Below are 15,862 nucleotides of genomic sequence, written 5' to 3'. Positions count from 1 at the left end.
ATTGCAGAAAATGGCAGAGCAGTGAGAGAAAATTTCCCATGTGCTCTTCTTTTAAAGCTCCCAGAATCACGCCCCTGACCCCATTATTAATCCATTCACTACCCACATGGTCCTACAGTCTAATCACCTCTTCAAGGCCCCACCTTTCAATTACCATAATAGGATTTCCCACCCTCAGCAGTTACAGTAGGGATTTAAACTTCAGTGAGGTTTAGAAGGGTATCCAATCTACTGCATAGGTACTATCACTGTATCTGTTTCACAAATGAGGAAACTAAGGCCCAGAGACTAATATGATTGGAATAATAAAAGGCTACTCATCCTAAATAGAGCTCAACAGAATTACATGCAGTTAATTCTTTATAGCTTGAGGTATTTCCATTTTTAAAATCTGTATTATTTTTGTGGGACAACAGTTTAATTTTATTTGGCCTTGTAAAATATATGTTTAGGACCTGTTACCTTAAACTGATTAAACTGATTAACAAAAAAAAATCTTGTTGATACTGCAAATATTTTGTGAAATGTTATTTATCAAAAATGAAAATTTGCACTGGGTGACAGACTCATCACAAATTGTTCTATCTCGCTTTTGTGCTCCTGATTTTCACTTGCATGTCTGGAGTACAAGGAATTGGGTTGCTGCCTTTCTTAATTCCCGAAGGTATCAAAACCTGTGTAGAAGACAGTTATGTCTTCCTCTAATTAGAATAATAATGACAATAACAAACTCCTCTACTGCATGATTATTACTGTGTGCCAGGTAATCTTCTTAATACACAGTCCTTACAAACCTTTGCAAGATATATTATTAGCTGGTTCCTTAGTTCTCAGTTTCCTCACCCATAAAACTGAGTAATAGTCCAATCTTTTTTACCTATGAAAACAGCAATTTTATTACATAGTACCTATTTTAGAGATGAGGAAACTGAGGCTCAGAAAAACGTATTTCAAGCTACACAGTAAGCAGTAGCCAGAATTGAAATGCTTTTGTCCTTCCAATGAGTCAGTTTCCAAACAATATGTAGGCTAATTACCCTGAATAGATCAACACACATTGTATACATATATTGAAATACAATTCTGTAGCCCATAAATATGTACAATGTTTCAATAAAAATGTAATAAGTAAATAAATACATAAAATCACCTCTTTTTTGAAAGAAAACTAAAATTAAGATACACTAGGAAATATAAAAACTCTTCTTTGCTTTAGGTCTGACATCGAGGTCAAAATAAACAGAATCTATGTATCAAATTCTCTTCAACACTGTTTAAATTCCTCTTCTCTCATTGAGAGAATCAATTTCAGAGGAAGAGGAAAGATTACTTGAATATTATTTTTAACCAAACTTCTACGAAAGAGGCAGCAGTAATTATTCATTTAAATAAAATGTTCAATAGAGTGGTCAGTGGGCTGCTACATTATGGAAAGCAGAAATAAATGCAGAGAAAATACAAAGACCACAGTTCAAAGTTTTTCTCGTAGAACCAGTATTTAATCATTTAATGACGGGGAAATAACCACATGGCCAGGGTTCCAGGACAGAGTTTTTCATTTTTATCACTGTGAAAGACTGGACTTCTTATAACAATTTCTCATGGAAATATGTGCCAGCTACATTGGCGTCTGTACTGTTCCCTGAACATACCAAACACAGTTCTGTCTCAGGCTCTTGTAACTGTAGGATCCCATTCATTTCTGGAAGACTCTTCCCCTACACATGTGTGAAACCAACTGGACTCTTAACGTACACTTATTTTCATCTACAAAATGAAAAGGAAATGAGTGCTAACATTTAATCTACTTTAATGTATGAACTGACAGAGATACCCTGTTGCAGTCTGGTCTGTGGGCCATAACTGTATTTCCTATAGTAGTTGAGGTAACCTCACCAAAAAGGGGACCTGGCAATGTGGTGAAGGAAAAAGAGGCTTTCTCATGCATTCATTCTCTTTCAGCATATTGCAATACGTTGTACTGTGCTTATGTGAATTTCCATATAACTATCTTGTTTCAACTAAATCAACTTTCACAAAATGACACAAGTTTCAAAATATTTCCAAACGGAAGCTGTTAATTAAAGATAACACATTTCAAGCGCAGGAGAACAATGAAAATATGGCAGAGCTGATCCTTCTCTATGTTTCTGCACCCTCTTCATCAGCCATATTGTGAGACAAAAAACCACTACTGTTTAATCATACGTTACAGGTAGGTAAAATATACAAACTTATCAAGAAGATTGTCCAGAATATCGATTTATATCCACTATTGTTATGAAGAACTTTACCTTTTTACGCTCTATGATATTAGCTAGCAGTAGTGTGAAGCAACCAGGATTAGGAAAATATTTAAGAACTAAGCATCCAGAACAAGAAAAACTTCTAGATTTGTTTTTTCAACTATGGTTGAAGTCAGGCAATAGATAATCTAAAGCTTTACAGAATTTAAATGAAATGGTAATGTTTAGAAAGATCTTCATGGGTACCACTAAAAATGGCTAAAGTAATACAATATGCCAACAAACCAGGGTTTTTTTTTGAGCAAATACTGTTGAACATGCAAAGAACACATGAGGAAATTGGTATTAATAATAATAGAACAAACTACAAAATGGAGAGAGTTGGCTGTATAAGTGGATAAAGGAACGTATGTTTCTGATATATCTTGGCCTGTGGAATTTTTTAGATTCTATTTCAATGCTGAAATAGATGAAGAACTACTTCTTTGAGGATCCAAGAAGGAAAGATACTGAAGATACATTCTCGAAAGTAAATGAATTCTTCAGTTTAAGAAAATAAATGTTCTATGAAAACACTGTAAATAAAATCATTGATGGAGCACCTGCTTTAAAAGGAATTAACAAAAAAAGATTCTAGGGTAAGGTGCCTATCAAGGTGCCCCACATCAAATTCATTCAGCACATTATTTGTAGGCAAGCTCATGAAGCAAAATAAGTTGAAAACAGAAGTGCAAAAGTGCTGCAGTATGTCACGAATATGATTAATTTTACAGAAACTCACATTTAAACTATACCAGAATCTTTAAAACATGTTGCAATGATATAGGGAGTGACAAGGAAAAGCTTTTATATCAGAGAAATTTGTACCACCAAGGGTCAACGGTATCAGTTGTAAACCCTTGAAAGAGTTGTAGAACCTAAAGATGTCTCACAGTTTTACCTATCACATAAATGAGTGCTCCAAACTTGTTGACATTTTCTAAGATAACAACTGGCTCTTAGTTGTTGGTCACCTGACCTATATTTTGGAATAATAAACACAATGTGCCCCAACAAGAAATTGCTTTGAAAACAACTTTTAAAAAAGAAATGGATAAACAAGAGAGAATGTTTTGAAAAGAGTTGTCAAAAACATGTCTGTAATGTGATTTTTTGACTAAACACTATATAAGTGTATTATTCTTTTAAAATATCATATTTGTATAGTTAACTAGGAAAAACTTTTCTAACCCATTTTCATATCTTCTGAAAAAAAATACAGTGAAGTTTTAGCACTAAAAATGTAGACTATTCCGGGCCGGCCTGGTGGCGCACTTGGTAGAGTGTGGCGCTTGGGAGCGCTGCGGCGCTCCCGCCGAGGGTTCGGATCCCATATAGAGACCAGTCCGCTCACTGGTTGAGCGCGGTGCGGGCGCGACACCGAGGGTTGCGATCCCGTTGCCGGTCACGGTGCGGGCGCGACACCGAGGGTTGCGATCCCGTTACCGGTCACGAGAAAAGACAAAAAGGAAAAAAAAAATGTAGACTATTCCAATTAGTTTGTATAAACAAAGGTGGACATCAAAGAAGATTGAAATCTACTAGTCAACTTGCAACAAAAAATTGCATGATTGGTTGATGAGAATGAAAAATGATCATCAGCTAGTGATTCGTTTTTCAACATGCATCTATACATGTCAAGAGGTTACCTTTTTCAGCTATGACAGTCTTTAACTTCAAGTACTGAAATAAATCAAAATTTCATTGGAACTTTGAATCATTGTACCACATGGAGTCACACCAAGATTTTCAAAATCATAGTCTGTCAATTACATTGTTCTCTCTGTAAAATAATCCTCTGATCAACGAGAGTAAAAAGACTTTTTGTACTGTCAAGATAGTAAAACAGGGCTGGCCAGTTAGCTCAGTTGGTTAGAGCATAGCGTTATAACAAAAAAAAGAAAGAAAGTAAGTAAAATAAAAACTCATTTAAATATATTGCTTATTTCATCTTTTATCTCATTCTTTTAAATTTTCTTTTTGGTATGTTTTATACTATACATAAAATATTGTGAATGAAATAGTTTATAAAGCACATAACGGTCTGTATATATTAAGATAAAAACAATGCTATGGATATTTTGATGACAGTTGTGGGGAGACAACTGAAGTATTTTAAGCAGCGATGTAACAACAGGTGATTTAAAACATCCCTCTGGCAGCTCTCTGAGGCATGTGAAACCAGAAGCAAGGAGACCAGTTACAGGGCCCATCTAGTTATCTAAGAGCCCAATACTGAGGGCCTGAGCTGAGGCGTGGGAGTAAGAATGGGGCGAGAGCTATTGAGGAGGTGGAAAGCCAGCAGCCAGACCGCCATCTAAATGCATTGGTTTCATAACCCTTTAATATATCTGTCTTGAACTATATGATAAAATTCTCAAAAATGGTCCTGTTGCTAGAAACTTTTTGCTTCAAAAATGAAGTAGCATGCCATAGTTTAAAAGAAAACATCAAAAATCTTGTAAGAAGAAAATTAAAGAAAAACTATCCTTCTGAAGACAGAATTATGAAGGGTTTTGGTTTGTTTATATTTTATTTCCTAAATTATTTGTCCCCAAAATAAAAGTTTCAAATAAAATGATGTGATATTAATTCCAGTAAGTGAGATTACATTTAATGTCAGAACAAGAAAAGTAGGTTTGGTGTAAGGGATCCCAAACATCTCTCCACCATGGTCTATTTAGATGCCTTCTTCCCCTCTTTACCTGGCTGTTCAAGCTACCCTAGACCCAAAAGTGACATGTGTAGGGGCTCAGAACACAAATCCTGGAGCTAGCCTCTCTAGGTGACCCTAACTACCCACGTGACCCAAGGAAGTCACTTAACCCCGCTGTGCCGCTTGTAATGAAAATCTTAAATGGAGGTAACCTTACAGTTCTCTCAGTATATTTACAAAGTGATTTACGAAGTGTCTGGCACCCAGTAAACATCATATATGAGTTTTTTAAAATAAAATTATCTCCAGAAGTTATTGCTAAAGGCAACAAGACATTTGGGGAAAATGACAACCATTGATTGTTATAACTGATTTCCTAGGGAAAACATAACCTGTGTCCTAAAAAGGTGAAATTCAGTCCAGGTAAATTTTGATAAAGGGGATGAAAGCAGAGGGGTAAAGAAAGGTGTATTGCTGAGTAGAATCAGATAAAACATAAATCTACAGTTTTGTTCAGGAAAACTCACTCTTCACTGTTCTATCAAGCCAGTACCCACACTACTTCCAAATACAGGAGGAGAAAACAGTCATGAATGAGCAGAATTATGAAGACCAAAGACCAGTGGTTAAAGAAACAAGTGTTTGTTACATAATCTAGAGACACAGTTTTTCACTCACAATGTTTCAAATGCTAAATTCACCACATTTTTAGTACATTTAGCTGAAACACACCAAATTTATATGCTAGTTATGGAAAACTACATTCAGTAATCTGCCACATGCCAAAGGATTTCACAAAAACTTTGATGACACGGTTTGTTGAGAATCTGGCCATCTCTGCTTTTTAAAAATAAGAAAATAATGGTAGATAATTCAAAAAATTAAGTGCCTAAAGTAATCCAGTACTATAAATATTTTTTTTTTTTTGTTTGTTTGTTTGTTTTTTGCTCACCAGTTAAGGGATTCAACCCCAGACCTTGGTGTTATCAGCACCACGCTCTAACCAACCGAGCTAGCCAGCCAGCTCATATAAATATATTCTCATTGAGGTGGTCAAACAATGAAATATCCCCCAAAGAGCAAATGTTATTTTGTTTCTTAGATGAGGTTTTTAACTTCATGAAGTCATTTACTCTTTAGTATTGTTTAATGAAACTGACTTAGAAATTCTCCATTTCCTTTTACAAAAACTTCATGGCATTTGGTTTCATAATGAATCCGTTAGAAGAAACACAATAAACATCTTGGAATCCATATATTTTTCAGTTTTATTTACAAGTCTTTCTTCCATTGTACATTAGATTGGAAAGCCATTTCCTGTAATCCTTTTCCTCAGGCCCATTAAAAGAAGAAATCGCTTGTTATCAATGTTTTTAAGAATTAATCTTAGACTTGGTGAGATTCTACTTTATACAAACCCTGTATTGAAGTCATTGCCATTTCAGCATGACTAAGTGATAGCCTGTTCTCTTCATCCAGGCTGAAGGGAGAGCGGCATGACGCCTTTGTTAGAGGACTTCGGACTGCTTTATACAATTTTTTTTTGCAAATAACTTATTTTTTGCAGAATCAGTTTTTTCATCTATAAAATGAGAATGATAAAACTTGCTCAACCCAATGGGTATCAAAAGAGATAACATATTGTTAACACACTTGGAAAATTATAAGATACACACATGTGAAGTATTTTTAGCCAAATATATATATTAGGTTGTTTTCTTGAACACTTATTAACTGACAGAGGAAAATTAAATTATTTTGGAAGCTACCTTTATCCTTTAAAACCATTTCCATGAAAAATACACAAATACTGTCCAATTAGGTATAATGTGTAGGTCACGATGACATTGCATCTGAAGGATACTTTTCATAACTTCTTCTTAGGTTTTGAGAAACATTTGAAGAGATAATACCTGCAAAGCAGTTGGAACATTTCCTGGCACATGGCAAAGGCTTTATACATGTGAGCTACATATGAGGGATCTTCAAAAAGTTCATGGAAAGATGCATATTATCTTTTAGCAATTTTATTTTTCTATGAACTCTTTGAAATATCCTCATATGTGCTATGTCCAGACAATGACGAAGTTCATGCATAGTCAATATTTTATCTCATTGTCATCTGTCAACAAACAGTGATCTGTCTTAAAGCATGTAATTCCAAAAGAAGAATTTTTTAGAACATCTGCTTAATGGATTTTCCTAGTGTATATTGACTTCTATAAGCATACCTGTCTTTAAAATTTCTAAGAAGTGCTCAAAAATCAATAAAAAAGTAAGTGATTAGACATATCTTCTAATAAAGATATTACTAGCTTTTCATATATAGTAAGGAGTATTTATTCTCAAATATACACATTCAAACACATTAAAATCTTTTTTCCCCTTTAGAAATAGCTATATTTCTGGAATTATTCTATTTGAAATATTTTAGAAACTTAATTGATGGCACCAAGGGATAAAAATTATATTATTTAAAATGCACTTGTTCCTATATAGTACATTTTTATTCAAGGTTTTAAAGAACATATATACAGTAATAGATAAGAATCATTAAATCTATTTCTGCTTCATGAAATGAATGATTGTAATTTGTCATCTCAATTTTAATAAAAACTTATTTGAAACTCAGAATTAAAATTCAATAGGAGAATAAGTACAGTGGTTTTTAAGTTTGAAAAAAAATAAATTTCTAACTACAGTATATTAAAATAGGTAAACAATAAACAGTCCAAATGTTTCTTTGTTAATTATTTTCAAAATATGAGTTACTTTTGAATTATATACAAGATTTGTTTGTAAAACAAAAATTTCTCCCTATTTTATATGAAGATATTTCGAAGTGATTTGCCAAGATTATGTCCAGAAACATAGCCATGTAAGTACATGTCCCAAAAGAGAGTTTTGTAAAGTAAAAGTGCTAACACCTTTTTCATAAGGACAGTTGCATACACACAATGGGGTTTTATGTCTGGATAAATTTGTTTCTGTGGATGACCTCTCGAAAATATACTTTCAGAGTATTATCCTACGACTCAGTATTAGATATATTTGCATTCTATCACATACATTTAGAATATAAATTAAAAGATACATAAACATTTAAAAACCAGTCTAATGTTACTAATTATTTGGACCTTTCAAAAATTCAGTTTAGGGCCGGCCCATGGCTCACTTAGGAGAGTGAGGTGCTGATAACACCAAGGCCAAGGGTTCGGATCCCTATATAGGGATGGCCGGTTAGCTCACTTGGCAGAGCATGGTGCTGACAACACCAAGCCAAGAGTTAAGATCCCCTTACTGGTCATCTTTTAAAAAAAAGAAAAAGAAAAAAAATTCAGTTTATTTTTGAAAACAAGACAGAATATTATGGCATTGAGCTTCAATATCAATGAAAAGTTTCCAGACAGTGATCTTCAAATTTTGGGGTTTGTGGACATTTCAACCTGCCATCCACATACTAAAGATGTTTGAACATCTCTCAAAAGTAATCAAACATTGTCAGTAGAAGGACATTTAATGGGAATTATACAGCTGTTCTACTTATTGTCATTCTTAATAACATTAGACTAGTTTTTCTTGTGCTGTTTTAGCCTGTTAGATTTTAATTTTATATAGAATTATGGAAAATCTAAACACTTAAATATTTCACAACAAGCCAAAATTTGTTTTTGTGTATAAAAATTCTTTGTAGCATTTCTATTTTAAGTGGCATGGTTCAAGCACTGGCTGAAATTTTCTTTTCTTTGGAAATATTGTTTTTCTTCAGTTTCCAAATTAATCCTTTGCATGTTCTTCAAAACTGTGAGCATTTTTGTTTGCCAGCAACCGTCCTCTACCTAGCCTTTCTGTGTTTTTCCTTTATCCTCCCACTTGGAGGTGCATCAGTCCTAATTACACCAATCCTTAGAAGAGGAGAAAGTCTGTGCCCAAGCAACATTTACTTCACCTTAAACTCAGTGAGGGACCATTTCTAGAATTGAGTGGACTTAGTGATTTAAACAAAAAACAGTGATCCTAGTGAGGCCATGGCCTTGATAACATAGAAAGTGAAAAGTACTTTAATACATCTTTAGAAGGCTCCTAGTCCCTTTAATAATAGAAAAAGGGTAGACTGTAGATTATATGCTCTCTCTCTATCTCTCTCTCTCTCTCTCTCTCTCTCTCTCTCTCTCTCTCTCACACACACACACACACACACACACAAAGAATTAAGGCAAACATCCAGATACTTTTATTTTACAATAGTTTAAAATCTATAACTCACAACTAAAAACTGGAAAATTAAAGCAAATGCCGAGATGCTTTAATAATGATCTTCTAAAACCCACAAATACATTGTCTGGGTATTCTGGGAAAGATGATTTGGGGGAAGTGTAGGGCTGGATTATTTGACCTTCATATAGCCCAACAGCCTCTCTGAATCCTGGCAGTAGAGATGTCATCAGCAGAGAAATGCCTCCAGAGCACCTTTCCCTAGCAATTTGCTTCAGTTCTTCAGAGTCACCATAGGGTGGTTCCATTTTGAAATTAGCATATCTAGAACTCAGGAGAAACCCATTACCCACACTATTCTTCAGGCCTAGCTACCAAAAAGCCATCAGAGAATAACAGCTTTCAGTCACTTCTGTCCCCACATTTCAACTAGTAGGCAAATTGATTAGAATCGTAGAATACTCGAGCAGGATAGAGCTTCTTGGATTGTATAGTCCAATTTCTTCCTTATTGCTCTCCTTTCCCACCCCACTCAACTTTGGTCTCTCTCTTTCCACACACACAAACACACACACACAAACACACACACACACACACACACACACACACACACACGGCAGATGAAATAGGAAGGATGAGAGATTTGTCTGAGGACAAGCTTCAAGTTAGATCAGAGCTGGAATAGAACCCAAATCTCAGTAACTGGAGCCAGCCAACTGCTATTCTAGACTCAGAACAAATCTGCTTCAGTCTCATGAATTCTACATTAGGCATTCATATTTTATCTGATGTTGCCTGCTATTGACTCCTATAGAAACCCAAAGAAACCACCTTTCTTGTCCCTTAATCACTCTGCCAGTTCCACGCTGAAGACTCAAGGCAAGCTCCTTAGCCTCTCTGGGCTCTTTCCTGATCTAAAATAAGTGGGTTGAACTGGAGATCTATGAGGAACTTTCCAGTTATAAAAATTCTGCTTTTTATCTTCTGTTTTATATGCTTCATTCTTGATGTTTGCAATTTTCACTAGGTGGCAGGATTCCACCATCACTTTATGAAAGGATTTTCTGATAGATGCCTGGGAGCAGAAAATTTCAAAGAAACGCCTTTCTTCACATGGAACATTTTTTTAAAAGTAAAAGCCAAAGAGAAAGAATAACTACAAAGGCAGTGGCCTATATATTTCATAAAGATAGCTCCATTTTTAATATATGTATTAAATAGGAAATTAATCTCCAATGCTCTCATATGCTCTTTCATACAACACTACAATTTGGTACTAAAATCAGTAAAAGTTTTCCTAATTTCATGTATTTTAAAATTTACTTTAGGGCCGGCCCGGTGGCGCACTGGAGAGTGCGCCGCTTGGGAGCGCGGCGGCGCTCCCACCAAGGGTTCGGATCCCATGTGGAGACCGGTTCCTGCTCACTGGCTGAGTGCGGTGCGGGCGCAACACCAAGGGTTGCAATCCCGTTACCGGTCAGTAAAAAAGACAAAAAGGAAAAAATAAATAAAAATTAAAAAAATTTACTTTAGCTGAATGCCAACTGAACAGTAGCAAATTCCCCTTGAGCAAACTCAATTAAGCTTAGAAACAAACAAACCAATGGCAAGAAAAACATACGACATCCCTTAAATACGTGTTAGATGCATTACAAAATTACCTTTTAGGTACAATGTATTTCCAGGATCTTTGAATGTTATTTTGATTTCTTAACCAGTGAGCACACACGATAGAATACAGTACGTGGATTTTTGCATTTATCTGTCAAATCCTTAAAAGGGTATTCTTTTAAGTAGATTTTTATGACATTTCATCATACTTTAAAAAATTATTGCCCAAAATTAGCCTTTTCCTGAATGCTGCATACTAAATGTCAGTACCAACACTTTGTAAGAGTCCCCAAAATAGCCAAGCCAAATGATTACACTGAGCTGAGCATTTCTCCACTGCCAGAGCCCAGTAAAGTGACATGAAACGATAACTCAACTGAATATTCCAATACTGCCTAGAAGAAAACTTTCCCAGTGTCTTGCTGGTTGTCAGAACATGATTAACTAGTCCTTTTCCTCAGCTGATAAATATGGCTCTCTCCCCCCCACCCCGACCCCCCCATCAACTGCAAGTTAATTACATAATATATGGTATATATTACTGTCCAAAGTTTCTTTAAAAGAAAAAAAAAAAGCCAACTCACATCCTATTTAAATGTAACGTCAGCACCCAAATCAAACTAATATATAGACTTCTGCATGAGAACTTTAAAACCCCATCAACAGGTTGCTTTCATTCTCTCCTTCCCTTCCCGGCACAGAGCAGCGGTAACACCTTTCAGGTTCCTACCTTTGCAACTTGTAAGGGCTGCTTCTGCTCCTTGCCACCTTGCAGCCTGAACCCCCAGGGCGCCCCTCCAGTCATGGAAATGCAGATAAAATCCCCCGTGCCCATGTTTTTCCTTTCAGTTGGGCAGCATGAAGAGTTTGAAAAGACAGAGGAAGGTTGGGGACAGTGGAGGATGCGCACTCAGCTTCGGGAGCTTGCAAAGGACGCAGAGCCTTCGCCGCTGCCGCCGCCGCCGCGAACTGCGCCGCTACTGGGATCATTGACGAGGAGGCAGAGGCGCTCGCCCGCACCCGAGGACACAGCCCACTCCTGCGTCACGCGCCTTCGCTCGGCCCACCCTCAGGGAAGGGAAGCGGCCTCACGCGCGGGAGAATGTCCCCATTCGGGGCGAGATGGGGCTGGGGGGAGGGCCGCGGAGAGGGAGAGCAAAAGTTCTCTTGCACTAACGGATTACATCCCACCGTTTAAAAGAAAGTCTGAGTGGAAAGCTTACGGTTCATAATTCTATAAATAGTGGAGGACACAGGGAAGTTTTAATCTCCATGCCACGAGTGACATCCTAAAGTACGAGCTCTCAACTAATAGAGGATTAGGATCTCTCAAAAAAATAGTTTGAGAATTACCTCATTGATGAATGAAATAGACAAAAGGGAGTTAAAGTGAATTAAACTATTATTTTTCTGTCTGCAGCCTGAAGAAGTAATCCCATAAGAAGAGAAAATAAAAGAAAGCATAAACAGTAATTTTTTTAAAAACCTCTTACTCTGAAAAGTACTTTCCTGAACTATGATTTATATTTAGAAGAGGGGGAAAAGGAGGAGGGAGTCGGGGACGGAGGGAGGGAAAGGGGGAGGGAGGGGGGAAAATGAATTTTAACCTGGAAACAACATTTTTATAACTACATCTATTGCATGGTTTGGGGTATTTTAATTTTAAATAAGTGTTTTATTTTCTTCCTTCTTGCTGATCTTCTTATACCAGAATCCAATAGTCAGTCAATTGCATACAATGCCACCTGTAAGTTTCTCATTTTTAGTCTCTTATCACATGTTTTGAATTTGGGTGGTCCAATATAAAAGTAGACTTTATATGTGGTCCAGAATATTTTAATGTTTTAAACCTAAGTGCAATCTACCAAAAATGTACAAATGGGACGTTTTTATTTTCCCCTAACATATTTCTCTTAACATTCATTGACATAAAAACACTAAATAAGGAAGGGCCTGGGAAAGTTAGTCTGTGTTCTGCGTGGTACCAGACAAAAGTGACTTCCAGACGTTCTGCCTGTTTCAGTGCTAGGAAGAACTACACAATGAACGTTTACACAGCTCCTGCTCCCCAGCGTCCACATGTATCAAGTGATTTTACTTGTGCCTCATCACTGGAATAAAGAGGACAATGAGATCAGAGACTGTTGACACTGGAAGAGACCCTTTGAAAGTCATGAGGGCCATATACTCATCCCAAGTTTGATTCTCTTCTGACATGTGAATTGACTTTTCCAAAATTTTTCTTAAAAAAAAAAAATGCTAGAAGTGACATCCTAAAATATGAGCTTTGAGAAAAAAGAAAAAAAGAACTTCTCGCATTTGTTCTTTCCACTGTCTCATGTTTCTCCTGTTCCTCAATCCACTCCAGTTTAGCTTCCGTCTCCATAACAGGAAATGCTCTGGGCAAGGTCACTTACAACCTCCTTGTTTTTGTGTAGTACTTCATATTAATGACCATGTCCTCCTTAAATTGTTTTTCCTTTAGGCTTCTAGGACCCAGAAAGCTCTTGACTTTCCTATGCCTCCCTAGCCACTCATCTTTCTCTTCTTTGGCAAGTTCTCTGTCTCTACTTGTCCATTAAATGTTGGTGTTCATTAGGGCTATGGTCTGGTCCTATTTTTTTCTCACTTCCTACCCTTTCTGTGAGTTCTCTCATTTGCCATGCAGAATTCAACCATCTCCCTCAACCTCAGATATCTTTCCATAGCTGCAGGCCAATATAACCAACTGCCTGTTAAATCTATTTCTATGTGTGAATTTATTACAGAAAACTAAAACTCAGTATATTCAAAACCAAGTTAATTATCGGCCCCAAATTCTGTTTCTCCTCCTATGTTCCCCATCTCAAGATAATTGACTAACCTATTAGCTTTCTGTTATGTCTGGTTCTCTTCATCTCTGACTTAAATGTAAATGTGATACCGCAGGCTGGAACTGGGACAGCCATATTGTGATCATGAGGCAAAGTCTAATAAAACTTCAGAGACTCCAGTCCTGAATGAATCCATGCCAACAGCTGTCTACCTCCAGTGCTCTTATTGTGTGAGAAAAATAACCCATATTTGTTTAAATTGCTATAGGTCAAGTTCATTGTTACTTGCATCCAGCACATACCTAACTGCTACACTCAGTGAATAACTTCTCCCATTCAACCAGGTCCTCTAGACAGAACCAGGGAATTAAAATTTCTATAATTTATTGAAGATTTACTCGGTGCCAGGAACTTGACAGATAGATAGTATTTTACTTATCTTCAAAACAACCATACTGGGTAGTTATTATCTCTCTCTTTTACAGGTAACCGACTAAGCCTTAGATCCTAAGTGGTAGAGGCACTATTTGAACTTTTGTATGCCTGAATTTAAAATATCTGTTCTTAATCATTGCTCTCCTGCCTCTAGGCCTTAGGTACCTCTTTATGCTCATCTCATGCATCCAATTATCTGTTAAGACCTGTGGGTCCAACTTCTAAATAGGTTGCAAATGTGCTCTTTCACTCCACTCTCACTTCTATCTCTGGCCTGGACTTTGGCAATCTCATAACTGATTTCTCTGTTCCAGGCTTGTTTCCACCTCTGATTCATTTTTCATTCTACAGCCAGTATGAAATTTCTGAAATACAATATCTATCTTGTTTTTCCTCTGTTTAAAATCTTCAAGGGCTCCCAGAATAAAGCCAAAATTTCTTTACAAAGATAACAGTTTCTTCCTCCCACTCCCCACTTCTTCTCCACCTCATTGCTCACTGTTCCGCACCTTGAATTCATCTGCTTAGGCATTCCTCCAAGCTAGCTAGTCCTCGCCCACACATATGTCACCTGATGATTCCTAGTCATTTTTCTGGCCTCAGATTAGAGGCCCCGTTCTCCAGGAAGCCTCTCCTGACCCCCCAGCGTTCAGGCTGGGTGCTCCTTCCAATGCTATCACCACTCTGTACTTTCCTTCTCATTCTAAAGGTCTCTTAGATGATCTCAATCCTACACTAGATTACTAACCCTGGAGATTAGGAGTCATTTCTGTCTTATTCAGAATTTTATCCTCAAATCTAATATGGTTTCTGACAAGTAATTGGTGCTCAATTAGTATGAGTAGAAAGAGTAGATAAGATTTCCCAGAATGAAGGTATAGGTATAAAAAAGAGAGCCAAAGAGTTCTAACTTATTTTTTCTTCACTTTATTTGATTTGGAAAAATCTGAAATAGACCCAGATGCCTAAATTATATCATGTAGAGACCATATGGAGTAGGTAATGGCTCCCTCCAGAGCATTCTCCCATCCCCTATTGCTTAGTAGTTGTTGGCTTAGGTAAAACTGATCCTCCCAGCCCAGGATTATGTAGGGGTTGATCGTCCTAAGGCAATCAGTGTAATCCTTCCTCCTTAACAGAGATTTGTCAGGAATAGGTACGAAACCTAGGTCTAAATCAGGGAGATTCCCTTGGCCCCAGTGATTAACTCACGTATGGTCCAATCACAAGGAAGCTTAGGACTTTTCTGGATAGTTGTCAGGGCAAGGTCTTCTTCCCATGGATGTTGATAGAGGCAATGGGGGAAGCTAGTGTCAGGATGAAACCACCACAAAGTAAGTTGAGAGAGACAGTTTTTCATGTGTCTCTAGTGCTCTTGTATGTCTTTCTGGGTATGCCAGAATGCAAGGTCCTGATGTCTCTTTTCTCCAGCCATTTCTCAGTGTTATGTTTGCAGCAAGCAACCTTGACAGGTGAGGTAATATCTCCATCTGGGAAAAAGAGCAGTTTTTCTAACTGATTATTGTCAAAGCAATGGATTCTCTATGTGTAGAGTTCCTTAGCTGGGATGCAAACCCACTGTGTGTGTGGCATCCATCTGGGTCATATCGTGTCACCTCTATGGGGCTTGGGGCAAGATGAACTGACACAAACATGCTGATGTTGATGCTGCTTGTGATGCCCTGAGTAATAAAGTTCTTTATGTCTGACCCAGAAGTGCATGTCTTCTTTCAGTATATATGAAACAGTAACAGGCTACCTTAGCATGTCGCAAGGACAGTAAAATCAAATCTCAGACCCAAAGGGTGAAACTGAGACATGAGTAGAGAAATGGAACCAAAGCCCTG

At 37.1% G+C, this 15,862-nt stretch overlaps 1 protein-coding gene across 1 annotated transcript in view; it reads right to left on the bottom strand.

The window, feature by feature from the left end:
- The window catches only part of SYNPO2 (synaptopodin 2), a 163,878-nt gene extending 152,153 nt beyond the window's left edge, over nt 1-11,725 (bottom strand). The window contains exon 1 of the mRNA XM_008592134.1: nt 11,498-11,725. Coding sequence (XP_008590356.1) covers nt 11,498-11,602 — 105 coding nt within the window. The 5' untranslated portion in view covers nt 11,603-11,725. The remainder of the gene's footprint in view (nt 1-11,497) is intronic.
- Between the last annotated feature and the right edge of the window lie 4,137 nt (nt 11,726-15,862).

The sequence above is a fragment of the Galeopterus variegatus genome, unplaced genomic scaffold, assembly GCF_000696425.1.
Source record: "Galeopterus variegatus unplaced genomic scaffold, G_variegatus-3.0.2 Scaffold152, whole genome shotgun sequence".
In the NCBI taxonomy this organism is placed as follows: Eukaryota; Metazoa; Chordata; class Mammalia; order Dermoptera; family Cynocephalidae; genus Galeopterus; species Galeopterus variegatus.
Note: the sequence above shows the minus strand (reverse complement) of the source record. Positions and strands in the feature narration are given on the sequence as shown.